Genomic DNA, 22,434 nt, shown 5'->3' on the forward strand with positions numbered 1-22,434 from the left:
GTTGCAAGCTCAGTACAACATTACAAATCATTATGGGTGTACCCCTGGGAACAGTACTTGGCCCGGTCCTTTTTCTTGCTTACATAAACGCAATATCGCAGAATAATGAATTTCTCGGTCATATTATGCAGATGATACGGCCATGATGTCCACTGGTGAAGGTGGGGAGGAAGTCCATAAAAAGTCTGAAATTAATGTGAGAAAAATTCTTCTTCGACTGACCTGCAGAAAAAGTTTTTATTTTAAATGCCTATTATAAAGAGATGGGATGAAATCAAAGGATGTAATCTTGCCAGGATCACCTTGGGCGACCCTGGGAAGCTGGCGCCGAAGAAATATCTGGCGATGACCAGGAAAAATCTACGCCTTACAGTAGGATTTTTGACTGGCCACTATCAGCTAAGGAAACACCTACATAATATGGGGCTAGTGGACACACCTCTATGCAGGATGTGTGAACAGGAAGATGAGACTGTCAGGCATGTCCTGTGCGAGTGCCCGGAGTTATCGTCAATAAGAGAGTGTGTGTTCGGCGAGTCTTGGCCTACACCTGCCGATATAAAGGAGATGTCTCCCAGCGACCTGTCCACCTTCCTGGAAAGGACAGGATGGACGACGACCTAGGAGGACAACTCCTTGGGAGGATGTACAATGGGTCACATGTGGCCTAAGTGCGTGAGCTTACACTCATCCTCCCTACTCTACAGATACAGAAATGCCTATTATAGAAAAAACATTTGGGTTTTGTTATTGATCAACATATGAGATAGGACAAACAAGTATCATATGTAACACAAGGGATGAGACTATACATGCGTAAATTGTATACTGTTAGAGATATTCTTCCTAAAAAAACTTTTGCAGAATCTATTACGAGATATTGTATAATAATATGGGATGAATTCCGTGAAGCCTCACAGATTTTTTGAAACATTTTGGAATTCACTAAATTAGCCAGAAATGTATCTGCATTGAATTTAAATTCGGATAAAAATGCTTATTCAACTTGTCATTACGAATGGATGATTTTTGAACAATTTTATGAATGGTGTAGTCCCGTATTATAAAAAAGTTTCATATTCTATTATATCGCTGACTAGAAGTGGCAAATGCAGAATTTAGCAAATTTTTTTCAAATTACATTTGGAATATTCATTGTCATTTACAAGTTCGATAAGTTAACAAATCAACAACACCTCGTCATTTTTAAATTGCATTCAGTATATATGAATTTATGCTACGAATTTATCAAAAATTAAATGAGATGAGATAAGTAGGTACCGTTCCGAAAATATCGAAAGAAATGAATGTACAACAAAGAATTCGATTGTGTTCCTGAATGGATGCGGGTTTTGTTTGCCTACTTTTTGACAATGACCCGTCACTTTATGTTATTTTATGGCACAGGTACCAGAGAATGATTGACCAGAACAAAAGTACTGTCTCTCGATGTGCGTTTTCTTAACAAAGTTAACATCATCAGGAGACGACTAAACTGGCATCAGTCATCTCGCGACGTTGCTAACTTGGTCAATGAAAAGCCAGTTGAGGATTTTTCTTCGGGTGCTGTGAGAAAATAGATGGTAATTGATGATGGTAACGTTCATAATCATAGCATTCTTACACTAGTCGATGAAAAACTATTTCATGTAACAAAATTTTAACGTAGAAATTCTCGTCTGAAGAAGTAGATGATAAACATGAACTACAACTGATTTCTCATTTGGAAATTTTGAAGATTATAAATCAGTAGTAAAATGACAGAAATGTCGGTCAAAATTACTCTGTAATTTACAAGATTTATACATAGAACATTCAAGAAATATTTCACTTGTGTGTTGTTGAAAAATATCCATCGTGCCCATAGAATTGAAGAACCAAGTCTTTCATACTTTTATATTTACCCAATAACAAATTAATATTTTGCCTCTTCATGAAAGGAAATTTCGATTTCTTTTCGAGGCTCCGAACAAAAGAACGATTTTGTATAGCGTGTCTCGAGTCTTGATATTTGATTTTATTCTCGCCGCTTACGAGGATTCGTTTCAGATGATTTTATTTTCCGAATAATTCTGAGATAATATGCGTTAAATCGGTAGTCGTGAAACGTGAGATACAATTATTTTTTCTTCAAGGAATTGGTAAGTTGTATAAGTGATTTCGTGGCTAGATTGAAAGAACCGTAATAGAATATTAATGAAAGCTGAAAAGAAAAGAAGTGATTCAATCGAGAGCACCATATAAATCATTATAAACTGGAAAAAATCAATCAGGTGTGTTTATTAATTTTCAAGAACGCTTTTATGGATCATTGATGTCGAATGAATTAAGATGATGTTCAGTTATTTCAACTGAAGGACATGTATTAGAAACAAATAGGCCAGGCTCAGAGTTGAGATTTAGTTTATTTCATCTTCTGAAGTTGTCAACTAGGTTGGTGAAACGCGTGTCGAGAAGAGTGTTGTGGTAATGATGTGAAAGCAGTGCATATTTTGGATTTAATATCCAAAGTTTAATGCGAATCCGCTATTTTCATTACATATTTTTCCTTTTTGAAATATTTTGTTCGTTCAATAATGGTTTATTTTCACAGTATGTTGAAAAAATAATTCCATTACTGCTGATACAGGTTGCTTTTATGGGACTATTAATTGAAAGAGTTTTTGAATTTCAAGATCTATTTTTATTAGAGGCATACTTTTTTTTAAACGGTTTCATTTAGCTTGCCCTGTTTATTTGTTTGGGTTAAAGTAGTAATTGAAGTTTGACCCTCTTCCTGTTGACAGATTGATCCGATATTGGAAACACATATTTAGTTTTGATGACAATATAATTTAATGAATTCTGTATTCTGTATCATTGTGAATCCATGATGGCCGCAGCTCCCAAATGGCGGATTACATATTGCTGTTGTATTTATTCATCTTTCAGATCATTATGATATTAGACATGTCAATAATAAAAATACCAATAAATAACTATATAAATATAAATAAATAAACACATACCTATCAAATAAAACAGGCACTATATTAAACACTACAAGCGACATACTGATGCAAATTTTAAAATCATAGACAAATCATTATAAAACAACATAAACAATATAATTATACACAATTAAAAGGTTTAACATAAAAATAGGAAGGAAAATCAGTGAGAACAAGTTATATTAAGACATCCCTTTGCAGGAACTCATATAAGCTATAATAACCCCCGTTCGTCAATAATTCTTTGATATGGTTCTTGAAACTTACTAAGTGTAGGTCCTTGACATCCTGTGGCAATAAATTAAGGTATGATGACATTATACCTAAGAGATTCCTTGAATGTTGAAGTTTTGTGTTTTGGGATGGTCAAGTGTTTAGTTCGTGTTGCATAATTATGAGTGACTAACTCGTGATTGCAATGAACTATGTTGTTTCTCAAATGAAGCAAAGCTTTATAAATATAGATACAGGGTAAAGTTAATATTTTATATTTTGAAAATAAAGCTCTACAGCTAGATCTTGGTGTAATGTCAAATATGATTCTCATGATTTTTTTTTGGAGAATAAATACACGTCTTGCGTCCGTAGAAGTACCCCACATTAGTGTATTTTGAGCCATGTGAGAATAGGCCAATTTTTCACACACATGATCAATGTGAGGCTCCCAAGACAAGGTTTAATCTAAGTGCATACCTAGGAGTTTGGCTGTATCAGATATTTGGTCATTATTAAGATTCAATATCTTTCTCAAAGAGAAACCCAAGTGAATTATTTTATTTGCACTCAGTTTCAGTTGGTTTCTGTCACACCAAGAAACCATAGCGTCCATGACTGAGTTTATATTGAATTCTTACACATCTATTGTGTTACCAGACACGGATATGGTAGTGTCATCTGCGAGCATTACGGTGTTTGATATATTACCATGTTTGATATGTTTCGGGAGATCATTTATATAGATTGAAAACAGCAGCGGTCCTAATATCGAACCTTGTGGTACACCAAGCATAATATCTTGAATATGTGATGCAGTGTTATTCAGAGTCACAACCATTTCTCTGTCAGATAAGAATAACTTAATCCATTCAAGTACGACTCCTCTGATACCAATGTAGTACAATTTACTGATCATAATTTCATTTCTTACTAAATTAAAGGCTTTCGCTAGATCAAATAAGATTGAGACTACGTACTTTCCCTTATCAATGTTATTGTAAATGAACTCATATTTACTAGCAATAGCTGTTTCAACCGATCTAGCTTTTCTTTCTTTTTTATGTTTTTATTTCTTCCTGTATAATAATTTATTATGTTCCACGTGGCTCTTTTTCGGTTTTCAGATATTTCTTTTTTGTTGCCATAATATTCAGATTTTGACTTCCGCAGTTTTTTTGTATATTCCCTCTTTTCTTTTTTGTATGTCTCCTCACTCACATTTCCTTTCATCACTTTTTTATACAGCTCCCTCAACTCGTTACTTTGATTTTTTAGTTCATTTGTCACCCATCTATTTTTTACTTTTGGTCTGCTGCCATTGTGTATGTTATTCATATTCACTCTGGGATTGTTTCACAATCTCAATATGTGTATAAATGACGGGGCTTGAGTAGTAGAATAGTATAATTAATAAATAAAAAAATACTTTTTCAAATTAAGAAATACGTGTAAAGTGAGGTCGAATTATATCAAGGAGGTTACATACAGCGCCATCTGCCCACGAATAGATCAAGCAATAATGTCGATAATTCTGGAGTTAGAAACAAACATACATATATACAGGTGTAGCTAATAAAAGCGTGTTAAAAAAATAATTCAGAAGGTCCTAGATAGCAGTCATCTCACCACTCTCATCAGCAGTTTACGGTACTGATCAGTTAAAAAAATAAAATTGTTGGGCGTGATATTTACTTATTTACGCAGGTTACCCTACGCCCAACGATTTTATTATTTTTTTATCAGAACAATACCGTAGATTGCTGAGGGAGTGATGCAATGACTGCTACTGAGGACCTTTTGAATTATTTTTTAGTTTTCATTGCATTATCTAAATCATTATTTTTTTTTCAACGAAACCGTTTAACATATTTTTTTCACTTATTTTATTAATAATAAAATCTCTGATAAAAATAATTTATTATTCATTACAAAAAAGCAAGAATTAAAAAAAAAGTCAAATTTTGTTTCGTAGATTTTCCATTACTCAACAATTTGAAAAATTGTTGAATTCCGGTAATGAATTGAGATTCTACAGGAATATTTCCTATCTAATTGTGCAAGTGAAGTCATTGGTTCCTCTTGTTTCCAATAAACAGCGGTTTTTTCTCTCTGAACATTTGATTACTACACATTGTTCTATTGTTTCAGTGAAGGCAGGTTCATCAGTACAGGTGAAAGAATCCGTCTACCAGATGACGTAACAATGGGCTACATCATCGGTGAGTATAATCCGTTCAAACGTGACCCCGTCGCTAAGTCGAGGAAACATCAAATAGATTAAACGATGTAATTAACTCGAATTAGAATCCAACCGTCGTTAGGTAATACGTCTAGTAACGCCCACGTTCATTTTTTCAGAACACCTACTTAAACAACCTCTGACTGTTGTTGATCAATTCCACTCTCATTTGGAGCCCATGAAGTTCATCAGGAGAGATACGATAGAAGATCAGGTAATTAGTTTGTTCTGTTGACTCATTTGGTTTTTTGTATTATGTGAAATGTTAGTTTCGAATGTCTGATAATTTGGAAATATTTCTAGAATTTTCTGCTACTTTTTTGATAAAAAATGAAACAGTTGTAAGATCCGGTAGGTGAAATCACGACGTTCTATATTGAATTTATTGAAACAACGATAAAAATAAAAACAACAATAAAAATTAATTGGCGCTCCGGGGCGACTTCATTGATTCCAGTGGCGCATTTGCTTTTTCAGCTGCAGGAAAACCCGGAAAAACCTGCAGCACCACATCATCTGAAGATCTTGATCTACCAATGTCCTCTCTTATAAAACAAAATGTAGGGTGTCTCCAGAGGCTCCGATAGATTCAATGCATCGCTTTGTGACACGACTATCGTCAAACTTAAACCAGTCCGTTTCGTCTTTGACCAAGGCGTAATAATGACCAAATTCTACGCCAGAACCACAGTGAACAATGACTGCATGAATATTATAATAGTGGTCTGCTAGATTGAAATATTCATCTATTTCGAATCTTCCAAAGAGTTTCTTGCTTCCGTCAGAGGTTGAGTCTTGTTTGAAGATCATCAATTTTATCATTAGATTGACTGGTGCCTCAGCTATACTTGTTTCTTCATAACAGTCAGTTAGTTTGGCGCATGTTTGGCAATACAGTCGAACATCACCTGTTAAAAATTCCATTTTCAGATGATTGAACAGTAAGCTTTGCACGGACTGGTTATTAGTCATATTAAGAAAATCTAGATGAAGTTTCAAAAATTCACATAAGTTTCCGCTACCTCTTGAACATTTACTACAAAGTAAACAAGTGATGACTTTTCCAGCAAAATATTTACAAACACAAGACGAAATGGACTGTACGAAATCATTCAATCCAGAGCGGTCAGGAGTATTGATTTTGCTATTGTTTTGCTCACGAAGAGTATTCAACAAGAACCCCAAGACTTCGGAACAATCCTCTTGTTGTCCTAACGAGTATCTAGTGGACTTTAAAGACTCTAGAAAATAGGTTGGAGGAAAAGATGATGCATTCTTACGAAACAGCAGCTGCATGAACAGGTGTTTGAATTTGATGAATAAGTAGGAAACATTCTCGTTCTCGTTCATTTAAACTTCATTCCTGAAATTCTTCGTCATGAACAACACTTGTAAAATGCTATTCATATAGCAAGTGTTTCCACTGAAAGGGAACCAGAACTATGAGGACTGCAACTCATATTTGTGGGGCAAGAATGACCTGAGTCCACTGACCGCACTGAAAAAGAAGAAGGTGGATCAATCACTTGTGAATTAATCTTCATAGGAGACTGATGAATATCCACATATCTCGGCTTGTTTCGAAGAGATTTCAGTTCCGTACTGAAATTAGGGCAATGCATGATGTCATCAAAATTATATTGAATGTTTTCATATTTTTCTAATTGATCTGATTATAAAGAAACAAATCTGTTTCGGACACCGCTGAAGAAACCTATGGCAAGTCGAAACAGAGCTATCGGTATTGGATCATGAATGCTGTGTTTTAAAGCTGTCATTTCACCTAGTTGTTGATAAGGAGTTTCAAACAAATACATTCCTCCAAATCTCTCATTTCTTGGTGACTCTCTCAAGATAACCTACTGGCTAGGTACGTGTGAAGCTCCATATGACCTTGAGCCTAAGGGAAAAAACAAAAATACAGGAGTGTAATATATTTGTACACAATAGTTTGGGATGGATGATTTTAGCAGAAATATAAATATTGTCGGTGATGTATATATTTTCTAAAGTCATTCGGAGACATGTCAGATTTTCTTTCTTTTATTTGGAGTTTTCTCATATTTCACATAGGTAATGATGAAATTATACTAACCAACAGAGATTCAGAAGAGTGATATTAATAATGGATGCGATACAGGTCAGACAATTTCTCTTCATGTTTCGATAACTTCGTTGTACACACCTCAGCAACTTTTGATGCTTTATAAAGCTCAGATTAGACCTTCCTTGGAATATTGTTCTCATGTATGGAGCTTTGCCCCCACACATACGCTGAAGTTGTTGGATTGTATCCAGAAAAGAGCCATCCGCCTGATTGGAATCGCGAACATCACGTGCAACTTTGATAGCCTGGAACATCGAAGAAAGGTTGGAGATTTGTCTCTCTCCTATAGATACTTTTACGGGAAGTGTTCAAGTGACTTGGCACTTGATCCCACCAAGAGAAATATCAGAAATACGCGACGGACTGTGGCTGCTCATCGCTCTGAGATTCAACTCACTACACCTCGAACTTCACTGTTATAGAACTCTTTCATCTGAAGAACTGCGTTTATGTGGAATAAACTTCCTGACAAAACGTTTTTCCAAATCAATTCAATCTTCAGCGACTCAAATCCAATGTGAATCGCTACTTTCGCACAGGCACCGCACTGAGAGCGTCTTAAGGATGTTCCTGTAGTGCTTGTGTTTTGTCTTTAAAAAATTATCGAAAAAACACGTCATGTGTTTACATTCTCTTCATAAAAGTCAAATCAGCATTCCATAATATGAAATGACCCTACTGTATTCATCCAATATCCCAGATCGTAGCTCATGGAGGTAAAAAATAAACCCAAGTGATTTGAAACAGAAACTTTCAAAGTCATGCAAAGAAGAAATGAACCAAATCTAATCGAAATACAGAAAAATACAGAAGTATTGACATATTATGCAGTGGGCATACTTGAAGACTGGCAGTAAATCAAATTAACTAAAAGAACAATTTGTTCAGGTCAGTCTCGACTTACACAATTTAGGTATTCCTGCATATGCTTTTGGCATATATTCCGAAGCTCTTCATGAGCTTCAGAAGAATAGTTGTTTCATTTTTAGTGTCAGTCCATTAACTTACAGTGTAGGTAAGTCGAAACAAATTGTTCTTTTAGTTAATTTGATTCACAGCCACTCTTCATGTATGCCCATGGAATATGTGTGAAGGTTTCTTTCTTTATACGAGGAATTGGGCGTACTTTAGATATGTGGTTGGTTAGTACCTTGTTTATCAGATTTAGCGATGACAAATTTGTTGTTTGTCGTTTACTTCAGCTTGGTTAGAGGAGTGATACTCTGGAAGGAATTCGATTTTTAATTATGGAATATCATCAACTTGAGGTTGATGATGGCTGCTAACTTGCAATGACGAGAAGCCAAATAGCCTGACACCGGCCTGCAAGTTTACCTGTTCCTATAATTGAAAATCGAATCCAGCAGATGTATCGCCAATAGCAGGAAATACTTCTGTGAAGATTCTTGCACTGACACCTGTTAGACATAAACCAACGCCCTTCGTGGTATTAGCCAGGGGAATAGTTGTTCTCTGATAAGTGTCAGTCCATTAACCTACAGTGTAGGTAAATCGAGACTAGCCTGAACAAATTGTTCTTTTAGTTGATTTCAGAAGTATTGAAATAAATAAATACATTTTGGCTGGAAATAGAGAAGAGTAAAAAACGAAAGGTTGAGTAGAGAAACAAAACTGAAAAAATTATGAGCAGCAATTCGACTTATCGAAAGATAAAAAGAAAGCAACAATCCTGCCGAAATAAGTAATACAAATCACAGGACTGCACATGGACATTGCAAATGGAAGATTCAGAAAGTTGAAATTGGAGACATCATAAAGGAAGAAGGCGGTAGTAAATTTTTGTTCCTTCTAGAAAACATAAATTTAGACTCATTGATGAAGAAAAACACAAAATGGAGACCATCAGCATCATGCAAATCAAGCGGCAAGCAAATCATCTGCTTTGGAGTATCAGCACCAAATCTGAAATTAGATGTTTTGATCAGCAGTAAATATCATCATTGGTACTACAGTTTGTCTTGAATGAATTGAAAACGCCAAATCATACCAAATCGTTTTTCTATTAGAACTTACCAGTGTGGGGTAGAATTCGAAAATATTTTCCCCTTTCAAGTCCACAGAGGAAAATTTCTGATAATTTTGCAACCATCAAGTTTTTGAGATTATGAGTGTGACCAGCTTAGGAGATGGACGACAAAATAGCGATGTGGTATATTCCAGGTCAAGTTCAATTGTATTATGAAATTTTAGGTGTAGTTGTCCAGTTTCATTGAAAATAAAAGGGCTTTGAAATTTGTGTTTCTCCCAGCTTGAAATGAGCTGAATATCAAACAAACTAATTGAGAGAACTCCTACCTGCATAATATTTATTGGTATTTTTAATTATAACGAAGAGAACGAAATTTATGGAGGCGATAATCAACCTCCTGCGGCAAAAATTTATTGTTTCCCGTTAATCCCAATTCACCTCATCGGTTAGGCAATCTGAAACTGTATCAAAAGTTCGCGATCATTTTAATTAAGCAGCACGTGTTAACATAATCCTTACAGCTTTAATAATAAATTCAATTCAAGAATGTTGTTTTTTGGTGCAAGTGACGGGACTGCCTCGAATAGGTTATAGAGCAAATAATGAGGTAATTGTAATAAATTTGATATACTTGTACTATAGATAATAATTTATGAGTAATTTTTCAAAAGGAAGCTATATAATCAACACTATATTTTCCCAAATTAGGATATACAATTATTGGTTTTTAAATATGTCATTGGAACTCTGTCAACTGTTTTCTTAAAATCTGAAATCTTGATTCAATTGATGACTTCGGATGATCACAGGATATTTGAAGAATCTACTAGTATTATATGAAAATAACCTTTTTAATGAGAAAATTCATAAAAAATTCAAATTGAATAATATCAACAGAAATATTGAATGTCCTCATATAAAGTTTCATTACTACTAAAACAATAAATTGTAGTCAAAAAATTATTCAGTGTTTCAACTGGAAATTAAACCATTCAATAATATAAATGAAACTGATATTATTGAATGTTGGTAGATTTGAAATCTCCATCTTTAAATTTTTCTTCAAGAAGGTTGTTACGATATGAATTAATGGGAGTATTCATAAAACATACTTCGACTTCAAAGGATGGTTTATGAACACTCCCAATTTCAACTAAAAGTAATAGTTTGGTAAATGAACTAGCCAAAAGAGAAATTAAATGAATTATGAATTGAAAAGGCTAGAACATAATATTATAGAAGACACAATTCACCGAACAATAAAATAGAATGGGAAAAAGACTTCAAAGTGAGCTTATTTATAACTCTTCGATTATCATTATCCATAATCTTGTTTGGGTTTTCACAAAAACCTTGTATTACAAAACTTTTTACAATGTAATTAGGGCAAGAATATTGATTTCATCAATGTGTATTCCTTTCAGTTTGAAATATAATCTTTTTCCTGGTGAAAATACTTCAGAAGTATTCTGAATCATTTGAATGATAACTATTTGATGACAACTCCAAAGAAATTAGGTTAATAGAAAAGTTCTTTTTTGGTTCTGATAAATGTCTTCAAACTTCCTGCCGTGTCTGTCTAGCTGAACGCGGTAAACTCAAAAACTACTGAACCGATTTCCATACGGTTTTCAACGATGGATGGAGATTTTCAGGAGAGAGGTTTATGTGTATAATGTATTAATGTTCTGTGTAATTTGGTTGAAATATGACGAATCTATCCATTCGGAGTCAGGCGCGGTGTTATTCATGCGAAACCCGGACGGCGTTGCTGCTCGGGTAAAATCGGAACGGGTTTCCAGTATAAATATATAATTGAAACCTATAGTAAAGTAGCAAAATTTTTATTTTTGAAAGAAAACGAGTTATACGTAGGTCAATTTATAATAAATGAAATAAATTATTTTGTTAACTCGAACCTCTGGCGTTAAATGAATCTGATGAAAACACTTTTCCACCCCTATACAAAGATACTCTTTGACTTGGTTAGCGAAATGCGTTACGTAGGGAAAATGTTTGGAACAGATATTATTTATGTCAATGCAATATCAACTATATGTATAAAAAATTGATAAAAAATAGATTACTATACTACATAAAGTGTGTCGTCCATTATACACAAAATCAGAATTCGTATTTCCTCTCAACTCTTTATTATTACATGACATCTAAATATTTTTTGGAAACAGCACATTATTTATACGTTTGTTCCTATCATTTTGTACACTTGTATTTAAAAGATATGAATTGAATAGTATAGATTGTTCACTTGAAATTTTACAGGGAAAGAAAAAATTGTTAATTCTCTGAAGGACATTTTTTGTGGACATTTTTTTGGGTTTATTACCTTCTTCAATCTGAAAAAATGAAAGCTGAATCAGTAGGAAATATGCTGAAGTGTTTAAAGGGTAAACTGAAAAATTTACCCCGAAAAGTCAGTGACTTGCCGTATTCATAAATTTTTCCTACTAATTGAAGAGGTCAATTTAAAATATTAAATATGAATACTAAGCTATCTTGAAGGGTTGACGTTTCGTTTTCAAAACCTGAAATTCACTATAAAAATCTCGCCCCGAAGTGTGATACAAGTCAAAAGAAATTAGAGCTGTCATAGCGATTAGTGAATAGTGAAACGTCGAAACAATTGATTATTTCATCTCTTGGCTCAACTCTAAAAGAAAACATCTATTCAAGACTTGCGGATACAAAAAAATTGTTTCTGTTAATATATCTTCGTTGTGAGCTTCTCCAATACCTATTATTTATTGACCTGCTTTGAATAGATATTGCCCCACCCATTACGATTCAGTTAATGTATTTATTTGCTCATTTCGTTAATAAAAATTCAAATTGCCGTATGTCGTGTTATTCCTTCATCAATATGCGGATAGCAGTGAATATTGTTTTGAATGTATTACTATTATAGTTCGGAAACACTATAATTATTTATGAGACTAATCGATGTTCTGATAATTCTGGAAAGTCATACAACAAAGGGATAACTGTATTCGTTTTTTTTTTTCAGATATCATTCAGCTATGCTAAAAGTAAAGATGAATGGAATGTTGTTAAAATCGACGGATTTGATGAATCTGAAGATCAGTATAGGTGAGTATTTTTGCAGTGATACAATTGAAAAAATAATATAAATTATCGAGATATATTTCTTGCGACTCCAAAGATTGTGCCTAAAAATTCGCTGTACAGATTTTTGAAGACATTTAATCTATCTGATGTATTTTGGTTGAAAAATTTCTAATTTCAAAATGCATTTTTTAGAATGAAGTCAGTATATTTTCTTCAGTATATTTTCTTCTACAAAAACGATAATTTGAAATGAAATAAGAGAAATCATACTGATAAACAACCTGACGACGTGACGTTTCATTGGTTAGTATCCACAATCGTCTTTGGATGTAGACTGAGAAAATCCAAGTAAAAATTTTAGTTTCAACACCTAAGTTTTGAATTTCAGTAACCATCAAGAAAACTATCAATGAAACCGATTATATGAGTCATTATTTCGAAAAAGTAATAACTTGCTCTATAATTCTGTTGCCTTCATTCGTATTTGAAATTTTCTTGGATTAGTTTCCAAGCTGGAATATATGTCCAGAAAAGAATCAGTAGATTGCAATTTTATTAGAAACTATGCATTTCTGGGTTTCAAAAATATTTTATTATTAACGAGTTTCAACAACTATTTCAGTTTTTACATTTTGTCACAATGTTAGTAACCAATTCTATCAAGGATTATCTAGACTGATCATTTTCTAAAGAGTCTATCTTGGTTGCTAAAACGCTCGATAAAAAATTGTAATAATCCAAGTGTACGAAAGAAGTATTGTTGTTCAAGACAAAATCTTCAATATTACTTTTTATGCTTTCAATTTGTGGAATGTTTTTAAAACTAGTTTCAACACAACTCTCGTTATCATCATCTTAAAAAATAGTTTGGGAACAAGAAACAAATGTGCAATGAGTCCTCAAAAATAAGCTTGTTTGTTGGGGGATTCTCTCCGACGCTGTATTCACTCTATACCAGCGACCTGCCTAGGTCCGAACGAGTGAAGATATCCCTGTACGCCGATGACACGGCTCTTCTCTCATCTTCCATGGGTCGAGAGCTCGGCGTCGTCTACATGCAACGTGCATTGGACGACCTCGAGCGCTGGTACCTTGATTATAAGATCCGAGTAAACCCGGAAAAGACTCAGGCGATAACCATGGGAAGTGAGAATCTCTGGAAGGGAGATTGACTGGCAAGCGCGGGTAAAGTACCTCGGCCTTTTGATAGACCGTAGGCTCACTTGGAACCCGTCCAACATTTCCATTTTGGAAAGGTTGCAAAATAAGATAATTAGGATGATTGTGAATGCTCCTTGGTTCGTGCGGAATGAAGCCATCCGCAGAGATTTGCAGCTGCCTTCCATTCGGCAGTCCATTCAGTCGAGGAATGAGAGAGTTTTCGAAAAAACGGAAACTCATGAAAACCCGTTAGTTAGGGAAGCCACAGATTATGCTGTAGACGACCCCTCCCGATATAGAAGGCCCCGACACTCTGTCGAATGAGGCCCCCATGCCCCCCGTTAACGGATGAATAACTTCTTCATCCATCCCACCCCAGCCAGGTAGGGGTATCCCGTGAAGGGCGGCACTGATGTCTAAGGACTTCATGTCGTCACCAATTCAGTCATGAACCCATTGGTCCCTCTCAAGACCAACAATCAGCCAAAAGGGTAGGGGAGCTGGTCTCCAAACCTGGATGAAATCACGATGACATTCTGTTGTTGGGGGATGGAGAAAGATTATATCGAAGTATTTTTCATCCATTCGATGAATATTTTTATACCAAATCGAATATAGTTATTTGTGTTCGAAATACATAGAAAAATCGATTTCAAACTGTGCGTAATTCTTCATTCGAGACAATATTCCTGATGAACTTTTCGATTTTGAATCGAACGTTTCTATTTCCATGTCGATATTTCAAGTAACGAGAGAGTTTTACCCATACACTGTGTTGAAAATTTATCTAATTTGAAATAAAATTAGCTTCAAGGAGAAAAGTCATCAACGTAAAAGTATTACCATTCAGAAGATTTTTGAAAACATCATGCGATAAAGTACTAACTGATATTAATTCACCTTCAAAATGAGACCCTTCGATTAAAATTAAAAAATGACAAGTATAACAAAATTTATGTTTATATATAGGTACATAAAATGTAATTTTTGGGGTTGAGTCAGCTTGAAACTAGCGCTAATCGACTTAAAACTAAAAAATATCACATGACTGCATCCAAATGAGTTCCAATGGTCTTCGATTGAAAATTGGAAAATATATCATGAATTGCGTTTCATGTGACACAGTTCCAACATTTCATGAATATACAGTTGAAAAATCGATTTGTTTATGTTTTCTTCGCATAGTAGTCATGAAATATCGACCAGTTTTTGCATCAACTCGAAAATGTTTTTTTTTAAACAGATCGTCAATCATCATTTTTTTTTTGCTTCTGCTTTTCTTTTACATGTCGTTTACACATCTTAGGAGTCAAGCTGTACTATAGAGGAGCTTTACAAAAACTTTTTTAAATAATGACGCTTCTTCTCGAAAATTTGGTATGAAACTCAGCAATCATCTTTTGAAATAGTTACTTGGAGGCGAATACGAAAACTGTAATATAAGTTTATTCTCTGCAACGTATCGAAAGTGTTCTAGTTGGCAAAATATCGGTTGTAACAATGTAGATTCGAATCCCTTCAACTGCCACGAATGAATTATATTCTCTTCACTGTAAATGCACAATTAGTATTTTAATGAGACCAAATTACATCCAGCAACGTTTACTGCGGAGGTAAATTAGTGTCAACACCTTTCTCTAATTATTCATTAGTTTAAACCGAGTATGTCGTTTGTATGTCCTTCAGGTGTATGTCTCTATTTTGATAAAAATATTTCCAGCTATGAAATATTAATGTTCTGAAAAAGTAATTTTTTGGGGTGATCTGGCAAATATTGTTCTTCCATAAAAATGATTTCTATGAGGTATCAAATTTGATGCCAAATAACCTTTTCTCATATCTATTAAAAAATCTTAAAAATTGGTCGAGACGTTTCGGAGAAGTGCGGCCACAAAAACTGTGACACGAAATATACAGTGTGTCCAAGATAAGGATCCTAAGCATGGGAATCTCAGTACCTGTTGGAGATACAGCTTAGGTTAAATTAGGAAAAAGTTGTGTTCTTTACATGCCGTTTAGAAACTTGAAGAATTTTCATGGCCTGCTGAGATATTTGGGAAAAACGAGAATTTGACAATATCAATTTTATTTTTTTCTGACTTTATTTGAAAAGATATCAAAAAACGAATAACACTTTTTCATTGGCACTTTTGAGGTTCTACACGATGGTATTTTTAGATTTTATATCCGACGTTTCGTTTTCAAGAAACCATCATCAACTTTATTTTTTTATATGACCCGAAACAAAAGTACACCCTGTATCTGATTCCATTTTTTATTACGAATTCAACGATGTATCACATGCCATTGTTTTCTTTTTAGTTTAAAGGAAAATTACATTTTTTCTATTTTAAAAAAAAACTTCAAGTAGGCGTTGCAAACAAATGCTTTGACGTAAATACTTGTCACCGAGCCTGTCAAATATTATTTAATTACACGATAAAATAGTAATTGTCGTTGTTGTTAGCCTGTTTGTCGAGTTGTTGTTTTTAGAGTTATTGTTACTGTTGTCGTTATTATTGTTTATTGTTGAATAGATAATATTGTGTTATTATCGTCGAATATGCCGGGTGAGCATTATAGCCATGAAGAAAAGTTTGACATGCTAACGTGCTACATTTTGTGCCACAAAAATACTGTAAATACAGCAGCAATGTATCTTAATACATATCCAGAAAGAAAGCAGCCATGTAAGTCCATTTTCTTAGAGCTGGCTCGAAATTTAAAAGAATATGGTTCATTTAAAAAGCCTGTTTCATCTCGAAAAAAGGAATCTTCAGAAGAAGCCCAAAATAATGTTTTACAAGCAGTTGTTGAGAACCCTGAAATATCAACTAGGCAAATCGAAAATAATGTAGGAGTAGCCAAATCCACAGCTCAATTTATTTTGCGTAAAAATAGATATCACCCCTATAAATTTAGGATTTGCCAAGGACTTAAACCAGGGGATTTCGAACGGCGCCGAAATTTTTGCGAATGGTATACACGCGCGTGTGAAGAAGATTATAATTTTCCTTCAAAAATAATATGGTCCGACGAAAGTATGGTCACTAATAATGGTATCTTCAACCGCCGCAATACGCATTACTGGGCTCAGCAAAATCCGCGTGTTAAGAAAATATCAAGACATCAAGAACGTTTTGGGTTTAATATGTGGTGTGCAATTTTAGGAACTGAAATACTAGGTCCGTTTTTTTACTATAATTCTTTGACCGCCGAACGATACCATCATTTATTGCAAAACTATGTAGAAGACTGTTTAGATAATTTACCTCTGGCACAGGTCAATAACTGTTGGTATCAACAAGACGGTGCTCCTGCACATAATTCTAGACAAGTTCGAGAGTATCTTTCGCAGCGATTTCCTGGAAGGTGGATTGGAACCTTTAGTGAAGTGTCTTGACCAGCGCGATCCCCTGACTTAACTCCTCTGGACTTCTTCATATGGGGTTTTGTTAAAAACCGGGTTTACCAACATTCTTTTGAAACTGAACAGCAGTTACGAGAATGTGTAACTGTCGCATTTAACAGTATTACACCAGAGATGTTACGTGATGTTTTAAGTTCTACAGTTAGAAGATCATACTTATGTTTGGAAAATAACGGAAACCTGTTTGAACACCTCCTTTGAATTAAATAAAAAATGCGTTAATTTTTTTGTTGTTTTCATTACTTTAAAAAAATCATTATTAACCTACTTAAAAATACATTTTAAAAATATAAAAAATGCAATTTTCCCTTAAATTAAAAAGAAAACAATGGCCTGTGTTACATCGTTGAATTCGTAATAAAAAATGGAATCAGATACAGGGTGTACTTTTTTTTCGGGCTATTTAAAAAATAAAGTTGATGATGGTTTTTTGAAAACGAAACGTCGGATATAAAAACTAAAAATACCATCGTGTAATACCTTGAAAGTGCCAATGAAAAAGTGTTATTCGTTTTTTGATATCTTTTCAAATAAAGTCAGAAAAAAATAAAATTGATATTGTCAAATTCTCGTTTTTCCCAAATATCTCAGCAGGCCATGAAAATTCTTCAAGTTTCTAAACGGCATGTAAATAAGCTTTAAAGAACACAACTTTTTCCTAATTTAACCTGAGCTGTATCTCCAACAGGTACTGAGATTCCCATGCTTAGGATCCTTATCTTGGACACACTGTATATTAGATTACCGAATTGATTGCAAGATATATCAATCCCTACTGTGAGTGATTGTGAAATTAAGGTATATTTCATTTATTGATTGCACTGTGGTAGTGAAGTCGTTTTTTTATTTGTTAAACGGTTTATTCAGCTTGCCCTGTTTGTTTGGGTCAAATTTATTGATTGAAGTTTGATCCTTTTCCTGTTGACAAATTGATCTGATATTTGGATAAAACAAATAAAATCGTTGTTAATACTGCGCCCAACGATTTTATTATTTTTTTATCTGATCAATACCGTAAATTGCTGACGATAGTGGTGTGATGACTGCTACCTAGGGCTTTTCGAATAATTTTTTAGCTTTTAGTACATTATCTACATCATTATTTTTTTTTTTTTTTCGATACAACCGAATTCGTAGCATCAATAATAACGGAGTTGGCAATGGTGCCGACCTAATTTGAAACACTATATGTATATTGAACGATTTTAAAGATAATAATGATGTAGATAATGTACAAAAAGCTAAAAAATAATTCGGAAGGTTCTAGGTAGCAGTCATAACACCACTCTTCTCAGTAATCTACGGTATCTACTGATCAGATAATAAAAATAAAATCGTTGGACGTAGCGTAATCTGACTAAATATGTTAATATTACACCCAAAGATTTTATTATTTTATCTGATCAATACCGTAAATTGCTAACGAGAATAGTGTGATGACTGCTACCTAGGGCCTTTCGAATTATTTTTCAGCTTTCAGTAGGTTATCTACATTATTATTTAATTTTTTTTCCCAATAAAACCGTTTAACATATGTTTTTTTTTCTTATTCTATTCACCTTTTGGGAAAGTTGTAGGGATTATCGGCAATTTTTATTATCCGAAAGAACTGGATTGAAGGCAAAGATTCACTAAATTAACTAACAAAGATATGAACAAATATAAAGCTTTCCTTATCTACAAGCCCGGTTATTTTTGAGAATAAATGACTACTTTAGAGAAATGTGATGGAATTGGCCGATACTTTAGACTGGTCTGAACTAATGGTTCTTTTAGATGATTTGATTTACAGCCAGGCTTCAAGTATGCCCACTGACTATATATGAGGAGTTTCCTTTCCTTATACGAGGAATTGGCCAAATTTCGCTCACAGGCAGATGGGACAATGACAAACCTGTTGTTGTCTGCTTCTGCGTAGTTCGAGGAATGATACTCTGAAGGAATTCGATTTTCAATTATCAAAAATCATCGACTTTATGTTGATGATATACATTACCTTACACTGACGAGAGGACCAAACAGCCCATAGCCGGTCTGCAAGATAATTGAAAATCTATTGCGGCAGTTGTATTGTCAACAGCATATGCAGGAATAACTTCAGTGAAGAATCCTTCACTGACTCCTGTCGGATATAATCCAACACCCTTTGTGGTATTAGCCAGGGGAGTAGTTGTTTTCGGATAGGCGTCAGTCCATTAAACCTACTGTGTAGGTATATAGAGACTGGCTTGAACGTTTGAAGTTCCATTTGCTTTAGATTTGTTTACTGCCAGTCTTCAAGCATAGCCCATTGACTAATAAGAAAGTTTCATCTGATTTTCGTAAACCTTTGATGAACTTTGGATGTTTTAACATTTCTTTATATGCGACGATTACACTATTATCGGATTTTTTTGGTACTGATTCCGAGGACGGACTTTCAGATTGTACAAGGAAATCTGCATCAATTTCGGCTTTTTATAATGCAAGTCTATTGCTTCTACCTCAAGATTTGAGGCGGTTCTGCTTGTTTTAGCACCATTTGAGCACATATTTTATATGGAGAAATTAATTAAATTAGTGAATCGAAAATAAAACGTGAAATGTTTGTTTCATCATAGACTAACAATTATCCATTTTATTTAATATTAAATAACATTCAAAATCTTGATAAAATCATAATTATCAAAGTGAAGCTCTGAGGCTGCCAGATTCTACAAAGTCTGAATCCATAGCGGTATATATTAAAAGGATGCGACAAGTTGTGGCTGAGAGGTTCTGCCAATACAACTCGAATTATACTTCACGAATTTTTTTCCTTTGGAAAACTTCCCGAAATGATTTTTCCAAATGAATTCGATCCACAGCCATTTAAATCCAATGTAATTAATCAGTTTTACACAGGCACCGCTTTCAGAGCGTCATCGATTTGCCTGTCATTGGAATAAGTTGTCTTGATTACAAAGAATTTGAGAAGGAAACCGTAGTGAATACAGAAAATACGGCAGAAATTCATATATTAGCTATTTCTGAAATAAAAAAAAACTTCTCATGTTTGTTTCATGTATGAAATCAGTTATTGGCATAGTTTATTGAAACATTTGAAAATAAATGTTTATTTTTCATATAAATAATACCTACAACAGAACATTTCATTTGATTTCTCAAAATCAATCAAGTTACTGAAAATTTTTTAAAGATAATACTCTCCTTACTCACGTTTTTTGAGAAATGTTTTTTCAATTTCTACAAAAATTATAAGTGATATGTTGCATGGATAGGTATATATATTAGGGATTTTTTTCCCATTCTGAACGAGTAACAATCATAAATTAGCTAATTACTTCATTGAAAAAATATTTGATAAGCTGTCGTGCAGTTCATAAATAAACGACAGCGACTTAACTTTATCGTCTCAGTATGAACAAGTTTTCAAAATGATTGAAAATTCACTACATGTAACCTCATTCTTAGGCAATATTCAATTTTGATAATTGAAATTGTTTACACAATTTACATCTAAAGTCAAGTGTCTGAAACATAAATTCTAAAATTGTAAATTCAGTGGAAATTGATTGGACCTTCAATTATGTTCTCGTCATCTGGCGCCCCAGCTTTTATTTAAAACGATGAATCAGCAATTTGATAATGAGCTTTTTTTTCAGATTCCTGTCGCTTCATTGTTTTCTCTTCCCCTACTTCAGCTTTTGTCCCGGACGAAGGTAAAATATTGAAAAGAAGACGTTGAAGACATGGTTAAAATGTAAGAATTCGAGTGTAGTCAATGAAAGACCTGTTATTGGTAGATTTTATGGTGTGTTATAAATGTACAGGGTGAGATTATTTGTTGGATGAGTATTTTTTATATTTGAAGGTTGAATTATGAAGTGCAGGGGAAATACCATGAGATTTAAATAAATTCTTTGGATAATCCACGAATCAGTACAGTGCAAAAAATAACCGCTCATCTTTTATTGGAGACAATATTTACATACACTTATTTGGAATGAAAAAGTCGAATCAATTAAAACTATCACTTGATAATTTCCTATATAGCACTCAATTTGATTATAATAGGTACATTGTAAATTGATTCAATAAATGACTAGAAGATTTTGAACATTTTTCTGCTATAGAATCCACCTTCAAACCAAAATGTATTATGCCAACTAAAAAGGATTTGAAAATTAAGGTCGGGGTGGTAATAAACAAAACTATCACACACCACAACCCTTGGGCTCTACAACTCCACTTGGGCTCCTCCGTTGTGGAGCCCAAGTCGAGTTGTGGTTGTATAAATGTATACTGTTCGATTTAAGATAAGATCAAGAGTTTGGCGTGCCCAAAGCGAACCTATTTGCATCACCTTCATTTTTTTTCAAGCAGAAGTAATCGTTATAGAAACTCGGTAATACTTGATCCGAATACATATTCGAGTCTAAACCAACTGAAGATACAAGTAGAGAAAGTCAAGTTACTTTTTGATATATACCCACCCAAAGCATACTTTTTAATGTTCTTACTCCATTTGTACGCAGAGTTAAACGCAAGTTATCTACAAACGATTCAAACGACTTGGAAAATTTATGTTTTAGGATTATTTTATATCTACTCTAATGCTCATCCAAAACAAATATTCCAACCTGAACGTATCTTATTCTGTTAATTATACCATGTAACAAGAAATAATGTAATCAAACTTGTTATGATGTATTATCTGTGATGTTGTAAATATTTTGGAAACGCCATTTTTTATGGAGTAGGAAAATCTGTATTACTTTTTGTTAAGATTTTATAATTGTCTGTGGTTGCTATTGTTGAAATTCAGTGCAGCTATTTTTGGTGCAATGATTTAGCGATCTCTTTGAATAATTTGAATTTTTTGACAAGGGACTAGGTATATATTCTCTCGCCAACCAAGAATTATACACATCTTTCATTATTTTAATTTTGCTTATTGTATTTTGTGATATATTTTTTTAATATTTTGTATAGGCATATTATATTCCAGTATGTAAGGGTGCAATGTTTATAAAGATTTCTTACACAATGTAATTGCTCAAACGCTGCATATAGTATGTATATTGTAAATTGAATATATAAATGTTGACAGTTTTGTAGGTACCTTGTAAATAAAAGTTTTGTTAGAAATGAAACGAGTTTATTTTCTGCTCTTCAGATAGTAATAGTATAGTATAGTATTTTTTCATGTCAACGGCATTGACTAAAATTGGA

General features: G+C 33.7%; 2 protein-coding genes across 3 annotated transcripts in view; one reads left to right on the forward strand and one right to left on the reverse strand.

Annotated features, from left to right (window-relative positions):
• Positions 1-21,578, forward strand: part of fng (fringe) — a 199,343-nt gene extending 177,765 nt beyond the window's left edge. For both annotated transcript variants that reach the window (XM_074175352.1, XM_074175353.1), the window contains 4 exons: positions 5,355-5,425; positions 5,565-5,659; positions 12,568-12,650; positions 20,865-21,578. In XM_074175352.1, coding sequence (XP_074031453.1) covers positions 5,355-5,425; positions 5,565-5,659; positions 12,568-12,650; positions 20,865-20,925 — 310 coding nt within the window. In that variant the 3' untranslated portion in view covers positions 20,926-21,578. The remainder of the gene's footprint in view (positions 1-5,354; positions 5,426-5,564; positions 5,660-12,567; positions 12,651-20,864) is intronic.
• Positions 1-22,434, reverse strand: part of LOC111504165 (galactose mutarotase) — a 135,848-nt gene that overhangs the window by 86,185 nt on the left and 27,229 nt on the right. The gene's annotated exons all lie outside the window — the stretch shown is intronic.

The sequence above is a fragment of the Leptinotarsa decemlineata genome, unplaced genomic scaffold, assembly GCF_025532065.1.
Source record: "Leptinotarsa decemlineata unplaced genomic scaffold, Ldec_3_MD MMD2_tig00001019_RagTag_RagTag, whole genome shotgun sequence".
NCBI classification, from domain to species: domain Eukaryota; kingdom Metazoa; phylum Arthropoda; class Insecta; order Coleoptera; family Chrysomelidae; genus Leptinotarsa; species Leptinotarsa decemlineata.